The sequence below is a fragment of the Notolabrus celidotus genome, chromosome 19 (genome assembly GCF_009762535.1).
Source record: "Notolabrus celidotus isolate fNotCel1 chromosome 19, fNotCel1.pri, whole genome shotgun sequence".
Lineage (NCBI taxonomy): Eukaryota > Metazoa > Chordata > Actinopteri > Labriformes > Labridae > Notolabrus > Notolabrus celidotus.
Genome location: NC_048290.1, coordinates 18,044,318 through 18,069,367, shown reverse-complemented (window position 1 = coordinate 18,069,367; position 25,050 = coordinate 18,044,318). Strand labels below are relative to the sequence as shown.

General features: G+C 41.7%; 1 protein-coding gene across 2 annotated transcripts in view; it reads right to left on the bottom strand.

Moving 5' to 3' along the window:
- Nucleotides 1-6,707: 6,707 nt before the first annotated feature.
- The window catches only part of syk (spleen tyrosine kinase), a 29,859-nt gene continuing 11,516 nt past the window's right edge, over nt 6,708-25,050 (bottom strand). For both annotated transcript variants that reach the window (XM_034709133.1, XM_034709134.1), the window contains exons 3-15: nt 24,291-24,766; nt 20,240-20,400; nt 15,977-16,115; nt 14,244-14,325; nt 14,088-14,143; nt 12,266-12,325; nt 11,291-11,357; nt 10,058-10,217; nt 9,745-9,954; nt 8,893-9,082; nt 8,591-8,731; nt 8,269-8,381; nt 6,708-7,030 (exon numbers count right to left, since the gene is read on the bottom strand). In XM_034709133.1, the coding sequence (XP_034565024.1) occupies nt 6,958-7,030; nt 8,269-8,381; nt 8,591-8,731; nt 8,893-9,082; nt 9,745-9,954; nt 10,058-10,217; nt 11,291-11,357; nt 12,266-12,325; nt 14,088-14,143; nt 14,244-14,325; nt 15,977-16,115; nt 20,240-20,400; nt 24,291-24,692 (1,854 nt within the window). In that variant the 5' untranslated portion in view covers nt 24,693-24,766 and the 3' untranslated portion in view covers nt 6,708-6,957. The remainder of the gene's footprint in view (nt 7,031-8,268; nt 8,382-8,590; nt 8,732-8,892; nt 9,083-9,744; nt 9,955-10,057; nt 10,218-11,290; nt 11,358-12,265; nt 12,326-14,087; nt 14,144-14,243; nt 14,326-15,976; nt 16,116-20,239; nt 20,401-24,290; nt 24,767-25,050) is intronic.

The following is a 25,050-nucleotide window of genomic DNA, read 5'->3' as shown; positions in this document are numbered from 1 at the left end:
GACAGTGTGCAGGATTTTTGTAATGTTTGTATGTATTATGATTTTCAATTTACTGTGATAATAATTATAATAAATCTGATCTTGATTAAGATAAGAGAAATACAAAATATTAAAACTAGTAAAGCAAAATAAAAAGGCTTAAAGCCACATACATCAAATAAAATAAAAACAAACATTGTACGGCAAAATATAAAATCCCAAAATAATCAAAAGATAAAAGAGATAAAAGAGATAAAATCTTTGAATGTTTGATAACAAGTAAAACAAATAGCTAAAAACCGTTTATAGGAATTTAATAAAAGAGAGTCAATACATCAAAACACTGTGAAAGAATGAACAAACTTGGAGTCACAGTGAGGAGGTGCCTTTAACTTTCTGGTTTATTTGTTATAGCGCCACCATCAGGCTGCTTTGGATCATAGTTTTTGGGCTACATTCATGGTTCAAAGACAGACAATTATTGCGATAATGATTTAACGAAGACTGAATCTCAGCAGATCTGATGTTATATGTTTCTAAACAAGGACAGATTTAAGTTCTTTACAGACGATCAGCTCTTCAGTCGATGTTTCTGACTTATTAATATTTTAAGTTATATTTTTGGAGCATTTCTGTCTTTATTGAGAGAAAAGCTGGAGATAGACATGCAGCAAATAGTCGAAGCCGTGAGTTGAACCTACAACCGCTGAGCGAGGGCTATAGTCTCTGTACATGGGGCGCACTCTTAAGCTACTAGGCCACCCCCCTGTTTCTGAGGTTTTTAAAGGTGACTTTCGATTTTAGAGCTGTTAGCCTTTATTTGATAATAGAGCTGGACAGACTGAAAACATGAGGAGAGAGTCGGTGATGACGTGCACGAAATTGTATCGAGACCGTTAATCGATTCCCACAGCGAAGCACCTGATTTCTAACTGAGCTAAACCAGAACCCTTTAATGTCTCCATCCTGTCTTCAGATGGGAATAAAGCAGAAGCCTAAACTCAGCTCACATTAACTGCACTGAAAACAATAATGTGTGAAATGAAAATGCAGCTTTATGTGTGGTGCAACAAATCTCTTGAACCTGTGCCGCCTGCAAACGCTGCTTCTCTCCTCCGTTAAAGCCCTCAAACACAGAGAGGAGGTTTTAAATCATGCTGCTGATTTTAAACACACTGTAAGCTTTATTTCAGGATGAAGAAGTCTGGACATGTTTAAGTTAACAAACAAAGTCAGAGATATTTTCATATATCTCTGTAGAGTATTTATAAAGAGTGCATGAAGATATCATAAATGTTTAATAAATCTCTTAAAAGCAGCAGGAAGTCTCTCTAAATGTCTCTGCAGCTCCATCGTAGCTCACCTGTGACTGATCCCTGCAGCACAGAGAGAGAGAGTAAGATGTTTTTATATATGATGTCTTTAAAGGAGACGTTTGTTCTCATATCCTTTACATTAATAAAACGTCCTCAGCTGACTGAGATCAGGAGAGAGTGCCCTCATTAGGACTCAGATGTTGAGTTAAAAATTAGACATGCAGAGCTGAGGAAGGGTCAGAGGGGGTGCTAGGACAGGCCGTGGGTGTGTGTACTGTGTGTGTTTTGTGTGTGTGTGCAAGCAGACAGTTGAGGCCCTGGCCGGCGGTTGCGTGCAGGCTGCCCTGTGGCTTCGAGCTGCTGCTGCAGCAGAGCCTGACTTCAGGCTGCACATCCCCACTGTGGCTGCCTCCTTCCGGCAGATGTCCCAGCACAGAGCCGGGGGTAATCCCACCACAGCTCAGGGTTGCGTAAAGAAAGACCGACCGGTTCCCCAATTCTGGAGGCCCGCGTGCACCCCGACCACCTGCCAGGGCAGACGTTAAAGGTGTAACAGTAACGGCAGCCCTCAGGATTTCAAAAGTTCACCCTGTTTGTGTTTTGGTGGATGCAGGTCAGCATAGGGTCCCATGTGTTTTCCTCTCTGGTCAAACACACCGGCTGTTTCTGTTTCAACAGTTTCTTAACAGGTGCTCCCACCGCAGGTTATTTCAACAGAGTCAACAGTTTCAAAGTTTGTCAGTTTGGCTTCAGCTGTGTTGTGCAAACTGTTTCTTTGATAGGTTAGGTCAATTCACTTCTAAATCCACATCACCTCAGCAGACCTCTGGAAACCCTGAAGTCAGAGCAGAGGGAAACTATCATCAATAAAATATGAACAGTGTCTCTTTTTTATTCAAGAGTCCAGGTTAGCAAAACCAGTACGACATTAAATCCAACCTTCTTTCATTTTATTATTTAACAAGTTTCCTTTCAGAGGTCACAGAGGTCAGCCATACAGGACTCTGAGTACACCTGGACACGCTGCTGGTAAAGTCATTCATTACGACTTTAACACCTGCAGGGACTTAGAGTCCGTCATTAGCCTCACCTGCAAGTTAAAGGAAACACGCTGTCTGCATTCAACGTTTCAGAAGATGACAGATTATTTATTTACTTTGAGTGAACTTTCCCTTTAAAGCTGATTCTAAAAGGTTAATCTGAGGTGAGGAAAAGAGTCACAGGCTGTTTTCGAAACGATCTGCTACATACTACCTACTAATGTAGTAGGCAGTATGTCCTACGTACTACATACTGCGTTTGAATTTAGTAAGTAGTATGACTGTTCTGTTGGATCTGTGTTGCAGAACGCTGAACCAGACGTCACTGGATTTCCAGTTTCGTAAAGCGGAAGTAAACAACAACCAAGCTGATAGATAAACTGCTTCGTTAGCATCCACCAACTGAGTTCCCCCCGTCAGAAAAAGAAGAGAAAAGAAAAGGCGGAACAAGCGCTGTGCATTGTGGGAAACAATACGCGAGAGAGACTGGTCCAATGCATACTGTGACATTTTCCCGAATCAGTAGACATCCGGGGAGTTTTGGCATTCTGCAGATTTTGTTCTTGTTCACATATTACATACTACATACTGAATTTATGCCAAATCAGTACATACTGCTAGTATAGTAGGTGGTTTCGAAAACAGCCACTGAGTGCAGCTTTAAACCAGGTGAGAGCTGGGGGGATGTGATGTTTATGTTAATGTGACAAAGATGAGCCTCTCATCACTTTGCTGGTACTATTCTTTAAAAATAATCATGTTGCTGTATTTTAACACTCAAATGCATCACCCACTGTGATTATTTACTCTGGAATATTTAAATGACAATATTTCTTCAGCTGTCACTCATGGTCTGACTCCGCCCCCTCACAGCTGTTTCAGGAATTAAAATCTGCATATGGAAATTCAAGTCTTGTTGCTGATGCTCTTGTTGTTTTTAGATCATAAAGAGGAGTCCTTATCAATTTCATTCTGTTTCACCTCCAGTTAAAAAAGAATATTTGACTGAAATTAATATTTTATTATATTCAATGCCTGAAACTCCTCCTGTGTATGAAAGAGGATTAGGGCCACTAAATAGTTTATTTAGATCTGACATTTTTATTCCCATATTCTGGCTTTAAATCCAAAATTCTATGAAAATGTCCAAATTTGGATTAAAAAGTCAGGCCTCAATTAATTTTTTGAAGGGGCCCTACATGACTTATTCAGACTGTTTGAAAACAGCAGGATGACAATTTCATTATAAAACACAACACCCACAAGAAGTATTAGTAAAGAGATACAGGTTCGACCACATGGGGGTGCCAAAAAACGGCACAAAACCAAAAGTTACTTATTGGAGCTTTAACTGAAAAATTAAACTAGAATGCAAAATACATTTACAGAATCCAATGACAAAGTTTCACTTCATGTTTGGAAAAACTTGTCTTATTTATTTATTTATTAATTTTAATGTTTTGGTCAAATACTTAAGTTTATAAATTATCAAGAGCTGAGTCCCTGACCCTGTAAGCTCTGTGTGACGGCTCTGCCTCATGGTGAGGAGCTCAGATTTTTGTAAAACATAAAACAGTTTCTGATTTAAACTTTTCTTCAACTCTGACGCCACCTTCTGGACACCTTCAGTGTCTCGCACTCAGAAAAAAAAAATAGTGTAGTGTAGTGTTACCAAACAAAATAAATCATCTGAACAAGGTTAAAGATGTCCTGCTCAAAAATATGTATTATATTATTTATTATATAATAGTATATATCTTTATATTACAAATAAAGGGGGTGCCTCTCTGTGTGGAGTTTGCATGTTCTCCCAGTGCATGTGTGGGTTCTTTCCAGGTTAGGGTTACTCCTGCTTCCTCCCTCAGTCCAAAAACACACTCTCCAGGTTAACTGGTCACTTTAAATTACCCATAGATATGAGCGTTTGTGATGATTGTCTGTTTCTCCATGTTGGACCTGTGATAGGTTGGTGACCTGTCCAGAGTGTACTCTCCCTTCCACCCGATGTCAGCTGGGATAGGTTCCAGATGATGAAAATAAAGGAGTATTACACCGCTTCAGATGGAAGGGGGTATGAATAATGCAGAACAGAAAACTCAGGTTTGACAAAGAGTCATATATATTGTGTATTTATTATTTGATCCTGCTGTAGTTCTCTTTTAGGTTGTCTTCAGTTTAGAGTTAAAGTTCCAGTGTGTGATGAGGTATCTGTCTTTAAAAACTTTAATCTGCCTGAGTTAGTTTTAAAGGTGACATATCATGCAAAATCGACTTTTTAATGGTTCTCTACCTGAAATATGCGTCCCTGGTATGTCTACAAACCCCCTGAAAATGAAAAAAATCCATTCTGCCCCTGTTCTGATTTCTCCACCTTTCTGTAAATGTGAGTGAAACGAGCCGTTTCAGACTTCTGTGTTTTTGTTACGTCACATCAATATCCGGTCTGTCACGGAGTCAGAGCTCGGAGCTTGTTCAGCCCACAGACTGTATAAAACACAACTCAACTTCTCTGTTTTTCATTACCTGCACACATGTGGTAACCTATTTTATACAGTCTATGGTGGTAACAAGGAGCTAAGGAGGGAGGCATGCTAGTTGTAGGCTGTCTTAATAAACACAAAGGTCGGTTTTACTCCCCACGTCTGCAGATTTGAAGATCTAGTGGATGATTTTATTTGTCATGGAAAAGTGCTGGCGTTAGTTAGCATAGCCACATAGCTACATGTCGTAGCTGTAGCTGTGTACCAAGACACAAGTCGACATACTGACAAATAAAACAACAAGAAAGACAAAATCTGTGACCAATGGTTCAGAAAGGTCCTGCTGCCTTTCTGGCAGAGGTTGGTTTTACTCCCCACGTCTGCAGATTTGAAGATCTAGTGGATGATTTTTATTTATCATGGATAAGTGCTAGTGCTAGTTAGCACAGCCAAATAGCTACATGTTCGTAGCTGTGTACCAAGACACACGTCGACATACTGATAAATAAAACAACAAGAAACACTAAATCTGTGACCAATCGTTCAGAAAGGTCCTGCTACAGGCGCCTCTCCGTCAGGATCAGATTCTGGATCGATTCAGAGGGTTGAAGTAACGTGGTCTCTGAGCAGCCGTGTATATTCAGCCAACATGTAAACATTAGATCAACGTGCTGGACAGCCGAGGCACATCCACTTCCTGAGGGGGCGTGGTCAGAGAGAAAACAGAGTGTTCTGAGGAGGACTGAAGAAGAGGGCTTTTCAGGCATGCCAAAATCTGATTTCAAAGTGTTTTTTTGACCATAAACTTTAAAGACATGTTTTGGGGACCTCTTAGACCAATATATATTGATGACAAAAGCGTGATATGTCACCTTTAAGTAGATTGAAATCTCCATTCAGCATTGCTGTGTTTCTCCAGCCCTACCACTAGATGTCACTACATCACACTGACTGTGTTTAGGAGCCCAGAGCTGACTGCATCCTCACAGTTTACTCACTCAGGTTTCACTGAAGAGGAGTAATCTGATCATAACTTATAACAAGTCAGACTCAAATCTATCAAACTCATGACCCCAGAGTTATGAAACACAAATAAACAGAGAGATAGAACCTCATAATGTGAATAATGACAGTGTCTTATCACAGGGTTATCCTGTTGTCACCAGAAACAAGATGTATTCTTTCAAGATAACGAGAAGAAGAAGTTAAGATCTCCAGAAAACTTCTAAGATTCACTTTGTATCAAGATAAATTGAATAAAATCAATAAACGGATCACTTGAGGTAACTCTTTATTGTAAAATCTTGAATTCTTGCAAACCCGCTCTACAGAGGAGTGGCGCCATCTGCTGACGTGAATGAATATCAGCTTTTAATAACCAAACCTGAGACGAGAACACTTCTTTCAGATGAATTATAAGAAAAACTCTAGTTTTTTTCGAGTCAATATTTTTTTTTCAGAAGGAAGACAAGTGAGGTGATCTGAGGTCTGCGATGACCAGAAACCACCTCGACGAGGACCACAGCCTCCGTATGTTTAACCTCTGAGCTAAACCGGCGCCCAATGTTTGGCCGACATAAAGATAAATATTATTTCTTCTTTTTATAATTCCTCTGACCATTTCTAATAAACGGCAAACATTCAACAAGATCAAATTTGAGATTTCTCTGAACCCAACTTTTGAGTCTTTTCTTTCTCCCTTATAAAAACTGACGACTTCTGGCCCCACGACCTGCTCCTCATTACATCTTAAAGAAAAACCTCAAACTGTGAAAATCCTCTACATTCACATGCTTTATATAGAAGGGAATCTGTTGGACACTAGTCTTTATATGTCACATAAATCTGACTGATTTCACAGAATATAAAATAATAATATGACGCAGAGGAACTTTGTGTAACATAAACGTTTGTTCATTTTGTTTATTACAACTTGAATATTGTTTACATTCAGGAGGAAGAATAAAGTAACAAAATAAAAGTAATTTGCATAATTATGGTTTCAAAGTTTGAATAAATCCTTCAGCTGAAGTCAATAACTTACAACAGCACTCAGAGCTCGTACCCGTCACTCATACAGGAGTGAAAGCAGATTTCATCGTCAGGTCATAGTTTGCATAGTCTCGTGAATCCGTGTGAACATCACTGCGAGATGTCGTAATAATACTCTCGTAGCCTCGGCTCCACCACGCTGAAGCCGGGACGCTCGTCCAGCCTGAAACAAGAGGACAGAGTGAGGTCGTTAAAACTAATCCAAAGAAGGAAAGTATGATAAACCCCACACACCATACCTCCAAATCTCATTCTCATCAAATAAATTATTATTTTCATGCAGTAAGTTATATTCGGTGGTATGACTCCGTTCTGGGAGCTCCCTGCCCTTCCACTTGCTTATGTGGAATGCCAAACGCCTGAGGCGGGGAGACCACAACTCTCCTCTCTTTTTAATGAACATTTTTTTATTTTATTTTATTTTATTTTATTTTTTGCCTTTATTAGATAGGACAGCTGAAGAGAGACAGAAAACGTGGGGAGTAGAGAGCGGGGGAGGACATGCGGGAGCCGGTTGCGGCCGGGAGTCGAACCCACGACCTCTGCGACGAGGACTATAGCCTCTGTATATGGGCGCACCCTCTGCTCTCTTTTTAATGTGCATACACTACCTTCTCATTGAAGGGTTTGTATTTATTTTAATTATTTGAAACACTGTAGATTCATACCAAAGACATCAAAACTATGAAAGAACATATATGGGATTATTTAATAAACAGAAAAGTGTTAAACAAACCAGAATATGTTTTATATATTAGATTCTGTAAAGTAGCCCCCTTTTTCCTTCCTGACAGCTTTGCACACTCTAGGTATTCTCTCAGTCTGCTTCATGAAGTGGTCTCCTTGAATGGTTTCTAATTAACATGAGCCTTGTTAAGAGTTCATTTGTAGAATGACTTACCTTCTTAATGTGTTTGAGACCATCAGTTGTGTTGTTCAGAGGTAGGGTTAGTACACAATGGATAGCCCTATTTGACTACTGTTGTAATCCATATTATGGCAAAACTATATCATTTCATAGTCTTGATGTTTTCCATATTAAACTACAATGTTGAAAATAATTAGAATAAATAAAAAACATTGAATGAGAAGGTGTATCCAAACTTTTGACTGGTAGTGTACATGAAAAGCCAAGGCAGGGAGAGCAGCAGCAAAGACCCCTGGGGTACAGAACAGAGCGAGCATCAGTGACGATACATATGACACTGGTAACATCAGACACAGCAGGAAGGAGGAGCTGAAGAGTAGGAGGGGTGTAAAGGAGGAAGACGCAGTTTACTGTCTTCTGATTGGATGCGTAGATGTGATCAGCTGAGCTAACGCTATGCTCAATTGAACTAATCTTATTCTCTGCATAAAGTTATGAACAGAGCTAGCCTCCCCGTGTCCAGGGTCACTGACTTGTATGTCCAGCAGGTCTTCATCAGGTTGTACATCTCAGGCGGACAGTTCACCGGAGCGTCCATCCTCTGTCCGCTCTCGATCATCTGCATCACTTCGTTTCCCTTCATCCCCTAAAAATGTCACAAAGCACGTTGATGAGAAAACAGCAGGAGAGCAGTTTTTATTCCTGAACCAAAAAGTTTGTTTTGAATTTTAAAAATGCTCAGTGAGGTTGCTGCATCAAGACAAACAGTCGACGTAGAACACTGAAGTCATTCACAGATCACAGACAACTGCAACCGGACGCTTGAACACCTGGTCAGGTACAAGTCGGCCTTACCTTGTATGGTTTCTGTCCGTAAGAGTAAGCCTCCCACATGAGCACCCCAAAGCTCCACATGTCGCTCTTTGAGGAGAACTTAAAGTAGTTCATACACTCAGGGGCGTACCACTTCACCGGCCATTTCCCATGAGCCTTTGCCTGCAGGGAGAGACGCACACAGCACACCAGAATGTCACCAAACAATGAAACACCACATCCTGCACGTGTCACAACAGCATGGCTCTGAAGTAGAAGAGTCCAGGTGCTGAACTGGTCTGCCTGCAGTCCTGTTTTCTGTACTCCACACAGTCTTAACTTACCATGTAGTAGTTCTGGTCCTCAGCAACGGCCTTGGAGAGTCCGAAGTCGCTGATTTTGGCGTAATGTTGAGTGACGAGCAGCACGTTTCTGGCAGCGAGGTCTCTGTGGACGAAGTTGTGTTCCTCCAGATATTTCATCCCCATGCAGACCTGATGGACCAGCTCTGTGATGTTCTTCACATTCGTCTGCCTGCACGGGATCAGACCGTTAGTTTAAGAATTCTAACAGACAAAACTGAAGTGACTCCTGAATCAAACACTTCTATCTGACACGTCCACATTTCTGCAGAAGACTCAGTTTGTAGATATATTTCTTTACTTTTCCCTTCGTATGTCGTCTCCAAATTTGAAACAGCAAACTCTGAGGAGGACCTACTTGTGTCTCTGCAGGTTTGAGGACAGACTTGTGTCTCTGCAGGTTTGAGGACCTACTTGTGTCTCTGCAGGTTTGAGGACAGACTTGTGTCTCTGCAGGTTTGAGGACAGACTTGTGTCTCTGCAGGTTTGAGGACAGACTTGTGTCTCTGCAGGTTTGAGGACTTACTTGTGCCTCTGCAGGTTTGAGGACAGACTTGTGTCTCTGCAGATTTGAGGACAGACTTGTGTCTCTGCAGGTTTTAGGACAGACTTGTGTCTCTGCAGGTTTTAGGACAGACTTGTGTCTCTGCAGATTTGAGGACAGACTTGTGTATCTGCAGGTTTTAGGACAGACTTTTGTCTCTGCAGGTGTGAGGACAGACTTGTGTCTCTGCAGATTTGAGGACAGACTTGTGTATCTGCAGGTTTTAGGACAGACTTTTATCTCTGCAGGTGTGAGGACAGACTTGTGTCTCTGCAGGTTTGAGGACCTACTTGTGTCTCTGCAGGAACTTGTTTAGAGGTCCGAGCTCGGCCAGCTCCATGACGAGCATCAGGTTCTCGGCCTCACAGATCCCGATCATGCGGACGATGTACGGATTATCCAGCTGCTGCATGACGTTAGCTTCTCTCAGCATCTCCTCTCGCACTGACGGGTTGTCGTCGTCGTTTTTCAGGATTTTAACGGCGACTTGTTTAGAGGTCCTGAAACAAAGGGAGGGTGAGTTGCTTCCTCTCCTCTTATCTGCAGTTCAGGATGAGGAGGAGATTGCATCGTGACATGAAGGTGTAATGTGTTTCTACGTACTTCCTCATCTGGTAGATGCCCCTCATCACCGTCCCAAAGTTTCCTGAGCCCAGCTCTCCGTCCTCCAGCATGAGATGGTTTCTGTCCACCGTGGAGCTTCTCAGTTCATCAGGGTCTGCATACGGACTCTCGTAGACCTCTGTGTCCATGGGCATGGCCTCTGATGGAGAGAAACAACAAGCAGGGATAAAGGACAATTTTATGGATGTGCTTTTAAAAGAGACGTCACCTGAGTGTGTTTTAATCCAGGATTAAATGATTTTATTACTTTATATTTTTATATTTTATATTTCTGAACTTTTTATTGTTTTAATCTTTTGTCTTTTTTTTTTTTTTTATCTTACCAACATTTTATTTCTTATTACCATTTTTTATTTACCTCTGTCTCTACTTCTATCTGTAACCACCCTGCACTTTTTTGAAACTTTTAGTCATCCCGTCCTCTCATTTCTCTTTTACTGTCTTTTAGTTACTTTCTTATTTGTAAATCACGTTGTTACCCTGTAATAATAATAATAATAATAATAATAATAATAATAATAATAATTATTATTATTATTATCATCATTATTTTATTATCATTATTTGAATAATTATTATTTTAATTATATCATTAATCATGCTAATAATGCAACTAATAATGATAGTATAATACTAGTATAACAATAATAATAATAAAAGAAAATGATATTAAAAAACAATTAAAAATAATAATAATAATAATAGCAAAAATAATTAGAGTTATAACAATGATTAGAATAATATCGACACTTTTAATTACCATCAATATAATTGTAATAATAATAATAGTAGTACTGTATATTATTGTTGTTATTATTTTTATTACTTGTACATCCATTAAAATATTCAAATCATTTGAGACAGATTTTCTTGAGCTCAAAAAAAAAAAAGAGAAATTAAATTTTACATAAAGTCTCTCATGAGCGTTTTATTTAAGTTTAGATCAAACACAGCATGATTTAAATCAGACAACAGTCTCGGATGAATAGTTGTGTTATATTTCTCTGTATAGCATCTTTGCAGACTCGTGTGGTTTTGGTGATATTCTGATTTTGAGGACAGGAGTTAAAAGACGGACCAAAGACTTTTTCTTTGGCACCAAACCTGCTGTCTGCTCTCAGACGTCTTGATCCTGACATCCTCTCTGTTACACTTTATTGGAGCCAAAGATTAAAAAAGAGACGGTCTGCTCTGATGTACCATCAAACGTACCTTTAGTGGGGATTCTGGTTTCATAGGGGTTGAGATTCTCTGCGGTGTCATGTCGAGACGATTGGCTCTGTTCACAGAAAGAAGAACACATTAATCCAGAGCATCACTGTCACACTCAGCGGGTTCATCTGTTTAAATGGCTCCTGTGTTACAGTGATGGTCAGATGCTTTTATAAATCAGTGTTAGTCAAATGTGTCTGCATGGTTTGGTCTCTGCAGCTTTGAGTCACTGTAACACACGGCGTCCATTAAACACGGCGTTAGAAGGTTAGAGAAAGAACACAAACGCACAGGGTTAATATTTCATACATGCTTTTAAAGAAGGGGTGGGGAGGTTTGGAAAGTGACTTACAGCTTTATGTCTAAACGTCACAAACCCCTGCTTTAAAAAAAAACTCTTTCACATCCAGGAACCACTTTGAGTCTCTCACATTGGTTTCTGGAGAGTGTAAAGTCTTTCAGCCACAAATAAAGGTTTGGAAATGAAAAATCAGAGACAGGTGTGAGGTGCAAAGAGGGTCAGGGAGGGTTCACTTCAGGTGCTGCATCCTCCAAAGACCACAATCAACCTCCAGGTCTCAGAGTCAGGACGTCTTCCTTTGAGTCCACATTTCAAGATTTAATTATTTATTTTTAACAAATTGTGTTTAAAATTTGTGTCCAGTGTCAAAGCATCCACCTGTTTTGTCTCCCTCATCAGGTCAGAGGAGGAAGACGTGTTGACCTGTAGTGACCTGGGTTTGACTTGCAGCTGTGGTTCAGTGTAGTTGCAGTGAGTAACCTCCGGGGGGCGTTAGTTTTATTATCACAGGATAAAACGCAACGATGACATCACACAAACTGTGAGTGATGTTTGTGTGTGGTCAGGTGAGCTGAGAGGAAGACTGTAAGCAGCACACTGAAGCCGATCACACACACAGAAGAGGAGGAAGAGGAGGAGGAGGAGGAGGAAGAGGAAGAAGAGTATAAGTGCACCTTTTTCCGGCCCAGTAAGGGGACAGTTTTGAGGAGGGAGAATAGTCCTGCGGCACTGTGCTGAAAATGAAATGTCAGAGAGGTGATGAGATGCTTACCTGCTCACGATCATCGTCACAGAAAACATATTGAGGGGAAAGGTTAGCTCTCCATTTATCTCCTGCAAACACTGAGTCATCTAACCCGCTCACCAGCTGCAGACTAAAGGAGGAACAGAGACGCTGAGCTCACCCCGAGTACCACAGATCAGTGTGCACGATACCAAATACATAAGACCAAAATAAAAGACTTAATATGGAGGCAGACACTCTCTCTACTTTTAAGAGTAGGCTTCAAACTTTCCTTTTTGATTAAGCTTATAGTTAGAGCTGGCTCAAGCTTGGACCAGCTCTTAGTTATTCTGCTATAGGCTTAGACTGACACACTGGGATCCTGTCTTTCCCTCTCTCTCCTCTTTCTGCCTGTCTCTTACTTTAACTCTTCCTGTCCCATTAAAGTCACTAACCATAGACCTTTCTGGGGTCCCTGAGCTCCCTTGTCTCGTAGGTTCCTCTGGATCTCTCTTGCTGTGGATGTGCCAGACTCCAGCTGCTACAACTACTACTATCCGTCTCACCACTATCATCTCTCTCTCTCTCTTCATCTCCCTCTATCCCTCTCTCCAACACTGTCTCAGCAGATGTGTGTCTAACATGAGTCTGGTCGTGCTGGAGGTTTCTGCCTGTTAAAGGAAGTTTGTCCTTGCCACTGTAACTTACTAAATGCTGAAAAGTGCTCTGCTCATCAACTCAACTCAACTCAAACTTTATTTATAGAGCACGTTTAAAACAACCGGAGTTGACCAAAGTGCTGTACAGGACAAAAACAGCACAAATGACAAACATAGCATACAATACAATACTAAAATACAATACTAGAATACGTAAACAGTGCAAATGTATAATAAAATAAGATAGAATAAAATAAATTAAAATGTAATTAAGATTATGCCAGATGTCCACTCAATGTTGATTAAAAGCCAGGGAGAAGAGGTGTGTCTTAAGAGAGGATTTAAAAATCTCGATTGATCCTGCAGAGGTGAGAGGAGCTGAGGATGAGGTGAATTCACCTAGCTGCACAGAGAAACTCTGCTCATGGTGGATTAAGATGAGAACAGACTGAGTCCTGTCTGAAAGATGGGACTGGATCTTATCCTATCTTGATGTTGGGTCTTTGTTAATAATAGAACATAGAGTACGGTCTAGACCTGCTCCGACTGATCGCAGGGACCGACTACAACGGATGCTGCAGAAATATCCCATTACTTCACCCTGGATGAAAAGTTCCCCTCAAATGTCATGTGTGTGTCAGTAATGTGTTTGCATTTCGTTTCGGTCTTGTGCACATGTCCGAAAAAACAGGAAGTGAGGTCATGCAGTGGGTGTGTTGTCTGCTCAGTGTGTAATGCGACGATGCTGCTCTGACTTCACATTGAGACGTTTAGAATAATAACTTTGAGCTTTAAAGGGTTAAAATCTGGCCTCTAGCTTTTTTAGTTTCATGGTTAAAGATGTCCGAGCATCGTCGGGTGTTTGGACGACCTCTGATGAACAAAGGAGCGGATTTTCTCACTTCCTCCTCATGGATCTTTTCATGCAGACACTTCTGTTTTTATTCGTTTTGAGAGAAATCTATTTCTGACGTTTGTTACTGTAAACCCAAAACCGAGCAGCATGACACGACGTGTGTGTGTGAGAGAGTGTTTGTGTATGTGTGCGTGCGTGCGTGCGTGTGTGTGTGTGTGTGCACAGATGGATTCACAACACACACACTCACAACTCACAATAGCTGAGTTGAGTCCTGGATGATCGTTTGGGAGTGGAGGTCGTCCTATCAGACCTATGGACAGAAACACAACAAATATGGATCAGGTGTTTGATACTCTCCGTCATGTTTACGTCATTTCAGAGCTTCTGATTGGTCAGCCGTGTTTTTGTACCCATGTCTCCGTCAGGTCTTGAACATGGGTCCGTCAGCACTCGCAGCAGCCCGTCTGGTTTGTACGAGTAGTGCTCCACCAGCTGATCAGAAACAGACAACACAGTGATGAGGATCAGGATCAGGATCAGGATCAGGATCAGGATCAGGATCAGGATCAGGATCAATGCATCAAGACAAGATTAACTTAAATCTCCTGCTTTAGTGTTTGAGGTTCAAACGGTCGCAGAGTTTCTTTTTAAAGAGGAAGATGATGTTGAAGCAGAAACCGCTGAGTCACCACTTTCTTTAAACAGCAGAACGAATCAGCATCTTTTCTCTTTTATAACGAACACGTCCGGGGAGTGACGCTGACTCTGAGGATTTTTCTTGGTGTTATTTTGTGTTTCACAGACATCAGAAGGGCAGAAACGAGTCTCTTGAAGCAGGACGTGATGAAGGGAAACGCCTCAGTGTGTTTCCAACATGATGGAGGACGAAGCAGCAGAGACACTATGAGGACAGTTTAACATTCACATTAATGCTACGTGCAAACAGACCATGTGAGCCAGTGACAGCCCTCAGGTCTTCAGGTAGTGGACTTTTAATTGTGCCAAAAGCTAGACCAAAGACTCCCGGTGAGGTAGCTTTTTATCATCACAGCCCTCAGGTCTGTGAAACACTACCTGAAGATCTGAGGGCTGCACAGAGTATCAACCTTTTTAAAAGCAAACTCAAGACCGACCTTCTTAGTCTCGCTTTTAACTGAGATTTTTTCTTATAACAGTTTTATTTTACCTTACTTTATTTATTTATTTATTTATTATCGAGTTCAAATTTTAGTCACTTTTTGTTTATTTATTTATTTTAAGTATAGCATCTTATTTTCTTTTAATGGTTTAACATTTTAGTGTTTTATTATCTTACAAATGGATTTCATTTTGGTGAGTTTAATTTCCTGTGTTGAGTTTAAACATCTTATGTGTCCTCATTAAGAAAATCATGAGAGCGTTTCGTCAGTTCGTTCAGCAACTCCTTTTTAATTTTTTAATTTATCTATTTACTGTATTTTCAATGTTTTTATTATTATTATTGCATATATTGTGTTCTGAACCTTAGGATTGTGGGGTGGGTTTGGGGTCGGGTCTGGGGTTGGGATCAGGATGGGGGGGCTCTTTTTATTTATATTTTTATATATATCTTTCTTTATTTTAATTTATTCTATTTTAAGTTATTTTCATGTACAGTACTTTGTGTTACAATGTCATTGTATGAAAAGTGCTTTATAAATAAAGTCTGATTGATTGATTGACGTCTTCTCTTCCTCCTTCTTCAGCCTCAGATGTTTTTAATCATCCTCTCACTTGTCGCTCTTCCAGGTTAAACATCATCACCCTCTCTCTCCTGCAGAGTTCTCCTGAATATTTAAACTGTGTTCAGGAGAACTCTCTGCAGGAGATCCTCCATCATGATTTAGAAATCATGTCCTGCCTCTTGAAGCTGTCCACTCCGAGAAGTTTTCAGGACTGCATATGTGAAAAAGGTGTCATGATGACACTTCTTCCCTTTCTATCAAAGCTACGTTTCATTTAATGTCTTCACCGTATTAGTGAAAGAGTGAGAATATGAAGCAGCTTCATTTGGTGCACAAATATCCCACCTGTCCCGTGCACATCCTCCCGACCCTCGCTCCCTCATCAGGAGTTAAGAGCACATAAACATAAGACTTCTTTGCGATCTCTGAAAGCGACTGACCTGCCACAGGGTGTCAAACTTCTTCCCGTCTGGGATGGATAGTTTCCCCGCTCGGTCCCGGTCGATGCGATAGTGCATGACCTGTCCTTCATGGAGTAGACACAGAGCGTAGGACCCGTTCTGATCCCGCTGTCGGATCCTGAACACAAGAGAGGAGAAGAAGAGAGGGATGGAGGTCACAAAGGGAAGGAGGGAGGATACTGAGTATGTTAGGAGAGAAGAATAAAAACCTTTCTTTGTTTGGTTTGTAGATTGTAAAGTTTTTAACGCTGTGCCTTCGTTAGTGTAAAATCTTAAGCTCATAAGCGAAAATGTAAAATGCAAACACAGAACACGTTTCTTCACATTTCTAGCCTCCGTACATGGAGCGTGCACTTTAACCACGAGACCAAACTCTGTTTAAGAGACCTTTGTTTCTAGTGTTAGATCAGAGTAGTGTTTAAAGCTGCAGTTCCCCTCATGTCCACTAGAAGCTGCCTCCTACAGTGAGTCAGTCGCCATAGAGCCCCATGTTTTAGCTTTACAGCAGAGATAAACATGTTTACACCGAGCAGCGTCCTCCAGATGAAAGAGGAAGTCTCTCGTCTCTCTCTCTGTTTCTCCTTTCTTCAGTATGTTGGTGTGAAATTGTCATGGGAGGTGAGATTAGGCACGACACAGTGTTATTCTGGTGCATGAGGGCTAACTGTAGAGCCTCCTTGAGGTGTTGTTGGACTGACTTGAGTGTTAGGCTGCAATCTCTTCATGTGACAGTTCAGGAGATTATCTACCCCTGAACTAAATTTAGACCCTGGTTCCTCCGCTCGAAACGCACGTAGTTCAAAGGCAAAGTTCCTCCGGTCGAAAAAATGCATTGAATCGCCAATGTTTGCATGATGTGAGTCCAAGATATTTGATAAATGTCAGGATGATGGTGTGATAAATATCCTTTCAACAGAGCACAGAGTTTATTTTAGGTCACTACGAAGCATTACGGTCAAATTCAGGGGAAATCATCTGAGATATAAAAAAATTAAGTTCTTAAATTTTGAATGTCACATTGGGGAAAAACTCAAGTGCAGAATCAAAATAATAAAAGGGTTTAATAAACAAAAGTTACGTTGAGCAAAAATCAAAAGCCAAAAGAAGCACGATAGAAAAGGGAACGAAGGGAAACGTGCAAAAAAGATTAAATACACCTGCGGTAACGAGACACAGACGGACGCAGGTGAAACATATGAGGGAAACACAAGAGCAGGAAGTAACACTAAACCAGACGTACGGGACAAGAACTACAACATAGCTTCCTCCTCCCTGGGTGTGGGTGTGTGTGTGTGTGTGTGTGTGTGTGTGTGTGTGTGTGTGTGTGTGTGTGTGTGTGTGTGTCTGTGTGTCTGTGTGTTTGATTACAGAAGTGGAATCAGGTGTGCAGGACTCAGGCAGCAGCTGCACTTCATCTCTAATCACTCAGCTCCTGAGCTCCTAGTCCACCGAGCTGCTGGACGTGGACTCTGCTTTATGGTCAGCTAATTTCAGCCTTTCGTCTTTAACTTCTTTATTTGTTGAATACCTTCATCACCTGTTCTCCTCTGACAGCAGTGGCGCTCTGTCCAACTCCAGCTTTCCTTTCCACTCCCCCTCTTACTCTGGACTCTCAGAGACTCCCAGGACTCACGCTCTCTCTGGAGCACTCTCTGAATTAATTATCAAACTGTCTCCAAACCTCAGTTTTTCTCTTTGTGTTAGCTCTAGCTCTCCTCTGAATGAACTGATCATCTATCTAATCTAATCTAATAATCTTTATTTATTTGATTATTTTCTGTTTGTTCAGTCAGTGCATCTTTACTCAGACAGACTCGTCCTCCTGCAGACGTTTACTGTGTTCCTGATTCAACATTGAAACTAAAGGACAGAGCATTCACAGTTTTATTTCATTTTATTTTTTACTTTAGTTAAACAAAATATATTTTATTCCTTTAGAGTAATTTAAAGGAATGTTATGTATTTTACAATATGTTTAATTTCTTTATCTTCTGTGATTTTATAACCTGTTTTATTTTGCTATGTGCCTTATAATAGATTTTAAGATTATTTTGTTGAATTTTAAAGCAAAACATGGATTTGCCCCTCTCTATACCTCTGAACTTTTATCCCCCTACAAACCTGGACGCAGTCTGAGATCCTCTGGCAGTGTTCTGCTAGCTGTTCCAATGACCCGACTGAAAACTAAAGGGGACAGGTCTTTTTCAGTCAGGGCTCCTACACTCTGGATCAGCCTACCAGAGGAGACTAGTCAGTTTCAGAGTCAGTTTTATGTCATTGCTCAAGACACATTTTTACAGGAAAGCTTTTATTCTGTGATTTTATTTAATTTTAACTCTGGTCTGTTTAATAAGTTTGTATGTTTTAAGCTTTATTTCACTTTATTTTGTATCGCTTCATTTTGCTTTGCACTTCTTTTTGTTTTTATTGCCCACTGTGAAGCACTTTGTTACCTGTATTGAAAAGTGCTGTATAAATAAAGTGTTATAATTATTATCATTCTGACAAGATGGACGATCAATGAGCTGCAGCTCCACAGAGTGTCCAATCGAAGCTTAATTTGGCTCTTTCTGACCTCCAGTCTTCACACCACTCACGAGACTGAAAACAACGAACTGAAGAAAGATTCACCACCTCATGCAGCTGGAGAGGCAGATTAAATGGTCTCAGTATTTGACCTCATGTTTCCTCACATGTAATAACGTCTGGAGCTCAGAGACTGGAATCAAACGGCGTCAGTGTTTTTACGCTCTCACAGTTTTTATTAGGCTCCAAACCTTCATCAGACGAACCCTTGCTCAGTGAGAACGCTGCTCATGAACGTGTTTCTGACAGACAGAGAGAAGGAGCTTGATTCCTCTCCTGCTCACCCCTTTCATGACACAGGTGTGTGGGTTATTTCACTCCATGTCACTAAGTTGAGTCAAGAGGATTTCAGGAAGACGAAGTAGAGATGTTACATACAGAACCTGTGGCATTATTTATAACCTGCTGATCATTTCCTGATCAGAAACAAACCGTGAGAACGTCAAACCGCCGAAGAGATATCACACCAACATGTGTTTAGATAAATCATCCTAATCTATTTAATCTGAATCAATAATCTGAGCGAGAGTTTGAGACACTTCATGAGAAAGAGGACAGAAGAGTCTCTTCTCCTTCTTCTTCTTCTTCTTCTTTGGCTACTTCAGGAAGTCCTTTGCAAACTGCCAGAGCGGAAACCACAGTGTGTGAGTGTGAGTGTGTGTGTGTGTGTGTGTGTGTGTGTGTGTGTGTGTGTGTGTGTGTGTGTGTGTGTGTGTGTGTGCCCTCAGCCGAGACTACGCCGCCTCTCAACCGAAGTTTCAGCTTCTATAAATACGCTGCAGACACTCTTAAAGTCAGAGACCCGTTTCAAACTTCAAACTTCAAACTTTATAAAATGCAAAGCGATGTCTCGCTGCAGGTTTTTGTTCTGAAGTCTTTCTTTTGAGCAGGTTTCAGATTTATCTCTCCAGTGTTTTGGATGGGACTGAGGGAACACATGAAGCTCTGACTGTCTGAGTCGTGAGATGAGACGTTATGAAAACAATTGTGGGTTTGGTGCATGTTTTCTACCTGACCGTCCAGGCCGCAGAATTCTGAATGTAGCTTTGGATTGTGAGCTGTTCTCGCTGCTATAGTTAGTCTTCAAACCGATCCTTTAAACGATCCTGAGAGTCTGGTCCTGCTGGAGGTTTCTGCCTGTTAAAGGAAGTTTGTCCTTGCCACTGTAACTTGGTGCTGCAAAGTGCTCTACTCATCGTGGATTAAGATGAGATCAGACTTGGTGGTCCAGTTTGTCCCACAGATGCTGGATTGGATTGTAGGAGCTTTCAGTGGAGGACAGGAGTCAGCATGGACACGCTGACCGGTCTTCAGCTCCACAGCCCGTTCATCTGTTTTCTTCCCTTGGTCCTCTTCCTGTAAGTCCTGACCCCTGCGGACCAGGAACATCTGACCCAGTCCTCTAACTGTCACAGTATGGTCCACGTCAAAGTTGCCCTCATCCTCACACTTTCTCTTCTTCAACATCAAGAACAACATGTTCACCTGCTGCCTGATGGATCCGCCCTCTGACAGGTGACTTCATAAAGAGACAGTCCGTACCTTTCAAACCTCGTCCTCTACCTGCAGCATCCTTTAACCATGCTCCAGGTGAAACATTCAAACATGTCACAAACAACCTGAGAAGCGTTACAGACTCATTAGAAGGTCACTCACAGAAACTTCCCGTTGGTCCTTGCTCCTTTCTGCAGCCGCGGCTCGGAGTCTTCTCGCGTGATCGACCCGTGGAACCACGGCATCCTCTCGTGAGCCGTGGTGGCGATCAGTTTCTCCAGCTGAGGCCTCTGACTGATGATGGCCTGCTCCAGAGCCGCTCCCTGCACATACACACACACACACACACACACACACACACACACACACACATACACACACCTGCTATAAGCCTCAGTGCAAAGGAACAAAAACATGCATGAACGGTGGCCTCAGTGTGTATCCTGTGTTGCAGTACGATACAGGATTCACCTGCAGGATTCAACTTTAAGAACATGAACAGTTGAGGCCGCAGTTTATAAAAATAATAAATAATTTCTTGTTTTTATGTTTCATTTGCACAAAGTGTTGAGATTTTATTTTCACCAGTAATCAAATACAATCAGCAAAAAACAATTCAAAGCTAGGGTTGGTAGTCTCGGAAAACCAGCATGAATTTGAATGTAGCTTTTCCTCATGACTCCGTCTAACCCCTCCCCTCCTCCCTCGGAGCTCCTCCAAAACGACGCCCCCCCCCCCCCCCGCTCACATGCACGAGCGCCACTGATTCTCGACCATATGATCGTGACTGATTCAAAACCGGTCCTCACCAAAACATTATCATAGTGAAAGTTAAAAACACAAACAAACATGGCTGCTGTTAGCACTCACAACTATCATGCTAGCATTATCCAGTTGTACCAGTGACACGATATCAGGAGAAAAGTTATAACACATATATAATACTGTAACAGCTCTACTGTTTGTTAAACGTGTTCAGTGTAGATGTTCTTAATTCCTACAGTGTTGACGGTCAGTGAAGGCATCAGGAGAGATGTAGAGTGTGTAAGCGGGAGAGAGGAGAGACAAGAGAAGTTTTTCATTCATTCAAACTTTGATTGTTGCTTTATTGGTTGGCGTGATCACGGCCGACAATGACCGGTTATTAAAGCTCAACGTGTTCACGAATCGGCTCGTCATCCCTACAGCGTCCGGACGGACGCTACAGTACATATATATTTTCTGTAGGACTTACTGAACGTCATTAATTATTCTGCTTGTTGGTGAGAGCTTTTTAGACTCTGATCCGGACTACAGTCCTGAGCAAAGCACCTCATCTGGTCAGAGGGGACAGGCCCGAGGACGAGCGAGAGGGGCAGTAAATAGAGTCAGGGGAAGTAGAGTCAGGGGACGGGGACTCGGAGGAGTGCACGCCGGGGTAATGTACGCGCAGGAGGAGGGCAGAACGGCTGGACGGGATTTGATTGGTTTAAAATTTGGGGAGCCAAAAAACGGTGATTGGTTGGTGTTTTCCCAGGTTTACGGTGGCTGTAGATAGCAGTTTTTTTTCACTCTTTTTTAGGAACACATTATGTAATGATTGCCATCAGGACATAAAGATCATTTTAACCAGTATGACAAAAAGTGTATCTAAATCTGATTACCAACCCCAGCTTTAAGTAAAGGCGACAGAGTTAAACTCTGACCATCCTACAGCCTGTTTCAGGTCATTCATTCACTCTATGCCCAATCCTAGATATTTAACACATTATTTTATATTAAAGACATTTTAGAACTGTCAGCTGATCTCCAGCTTTGTCAGATTATCATTTAATCATGTGAGGAAATATACAGTCATTAAAGCTCCAAATATTTCACAGTAAAATAAGAGACAGTCATCTGAGGTATATTTATGTGGTTTAGTAGTGATGTAATACATATTTATGTGCAAAAGCATCTGTAGTATTTAAAAGTGTATTCCTGTTTGTATTGTTTAATATGACAGAGGATTAGAGACACATCAAGTTTGAGATTAAATCCCTGAGAGTTTTGTGTTTCCTCTTTTATTTTGAAACCCAGACCAGTCTCCCTCACGTACTTTTTCATACAATGCACAGCGCTAACTTCTTCATTTGTCCGTATATGACTGGGGAACTCAGTTTTTAGGTGCTGTGAAAATTATTAAATTCCATTTAAACCACTTTTTAACTTTTTAAATAATTAGTGATGCTAAAGAAGACGTTTATCTCTCAGCTTGGCTGCTTTACAAAACCGGAGAATCCAGCGACGCCTGATCCAGCATCCTGCAGACCAGATCCAACAGAACAGACATACTACAGAGCTTCAGACACTGTAAGCAGTATGCAGTACTTACTGCATAGCCTGTGTTTCCTGCCTCTCTGATGACCCTAACGATCCTTACGTGTCATCCCTCCTTCAGTCAGCACTCCAGCCGTTTCCTCATCGTGTTTCTAAACCATGGCTGTTTTAGTCTGTAGTATGACTGTTCTGTCCGATCTGTCATGCAGTACACTGACCCAGACGTCACTGGATTTCTGGTTTCGGAAAGCAGAAGTAAACAACGGCCAAGCTGATAGAGAAACTGCTTCTTTTGCATCACTTATGATTTAAAAAGTTAGGAAGTGGTTTATATGTAATTTAATAATTTTCACAGCAACGCAAACGGAGTTCCTCCCATCAAAAAAGAAGAAAAAAGAAAATCGTAACGAGCGCTGTGCATTATGGGAAACAGTACTTGAGGGAGACTGGTCCGATGCATACTGAGAAATTTTCCTGAATCAGTAGACATCCAGGGAGTTTTGGCATACTGCAGATTTTGCTCTTGTTCACATACTACATATTGAATTTTGGCCAAATCAGTACGTACCGCTAGTATAGTAGGCGGTTTTGAAAACAGCCCATGTGTTTGTTATTCATAGCCTTACATGTTTGGAAACCTCTGCCTGATCTGAAGGCCTTTTAGTGCATCAGACTGGTTCTGAAGAAACACTTTGACCCTTTGCTCGCCTCCTGAGTCCTGCTTTCGGATCCTGTCTTTGTTTCAGTATCACCTAAAGTTGTACATTTACAGGAATAAAGTCGTAATCTCACGATATAAAAGTTATTTTAACAGCTGAGGATGAACAGCTGCTGCAGAAGCGTGAGCACACTGCCTGTTAGTCTACGTGTTGTCTTGCACAATTTATTGAACATCCTGATTCTTATGAATTTGAGCTAAAGGACTGAGTATTAAACTATTAATAAAACTCAAACTAAAGCTTCATGAGAGGCTCCAAATTCCTTGTGTCAGTGCAGATGGCTGCTCCTCTGATTCTCTCACACTCGACTGAAATAATACCCGTCATATCTCACATTTCTTCCTCTTTAACGCGACCTCAGTGAACATCCACAGAATAAAAACTTTTAGCTGAAGGGAGCAGATTTTGAATGATCACCATGAGTAAAAGTGTGACTTCAACTACACATTTTGATCACAGTGTCTTTTCATCTCATCCTTGTTTTCTCATCGCTCTCTGCTTCAGACGTTTCGTCACATCGTGAAGTTGCAGCCGAGCTGTTAGCTCACCAAACGCCACGGTCCAGCGTGAGAAGGCGAGGTGATTTTCACACTTTGACAAGCAGCCGTACATCTAATTCTCACAGAGCAGACACACTCAGACGACCGCTGAGAGGTGAGACTCGTGTTTGGATACACAGACACTGTTATAGCATTATAGCATCAGTGCACCTGCTTTAAATTAGACCTTTCACCCTCGTTGATCAGGGGTGTGATAGAGTAATGAACTCTGGCTGGCAGTTAAAGCACAAGCCTCACCTCACCTTCGCCACAGACACTCCAAGCCACGCCCTCAACACTCATATTTCTCCACTGAGATGTGTGAATCCCTCGTTTCCCTCCAAACGATGCAAGGGAGGACAGAAAGTCAGACTGTGAGATAGAAAGACTTTCACCTTCCCTGATCTCTTTTTACTCTGCATGATTTCCTGGACCAACTTTAATTTATTCAAGAAGAAATCCCACAACATTTAAGATCTTTTATTTTCTGCACGATCCTCCACAAACCAGCGTCTGACCTTTGAACCTTCCAGCCTCCTAATCATGTGACGTCTTGAGCACAACATCACACTTACAGCAGACACCACAACGTTATGTATGCACTCACACCTGTAAGGACTCTAAGCGCCCCCCCGACAGTAACACGTTCACACTGACCTGCAGGTTCCAGGTCTGCTTCACGTACTCCCGGATCAGTTTCTCCTTCAGGTCCTCAAATGGCCCCACTTTGGGCTGCATGTTTTTGGGTCTGTTGCAGGGCTTCTTCAGCAGACACACCAGCCCGTCCGTCTCCTGCGAGTGGTAGTCGATGACGTCTTCGGGGCTGCCGTGGCTCTTCCCTCCAGCGATGGCGAAGGTCTGGTTGGCCTCCCTCTCGATGGTGTAGTGGTAGCAGCGGCCCGAGTGCAGCACGGACAGAGCGAAGCCTCCCAGGTAGTTCCTGCTCTGCCGCAGCAGGTACAGGCCATTGATGCTGCCGGTCTGACGCAGGTAGTCCTCCGCCTCCTCTCGGGTGATGTTCCCGTAGAAGAACGGTAAAGAGTTCACGTTGTCGGCCATGTTGGATTCTGACACAGTGGTGGCTACAAGATGGAAGAGCCAGCACAAAGTTCAGCCACCAGGAAGAAAGAGACCTAAACACAGGGAGACCAAACAAGGATCAGGATGAGGGTCAGTTTAATCTGGATCAGCAGAATTCAGATCTGCAAGTTCACTTTCATTACTATCATTGATCTATCAAGGTCTAAAACCTTAATAGATCAATCTGCTCCAGATAAAGACTTTAAAAGATCACTGGAGCTCTGATTGGGATTACATGCTGCATAATTTGTCCACCGGGGTCGCCAAAATCCACACAAACTGAAAGTTTCTTACTGCTCCTTTAATTGAATATGTTAAGTTGCATATTAAAACAATT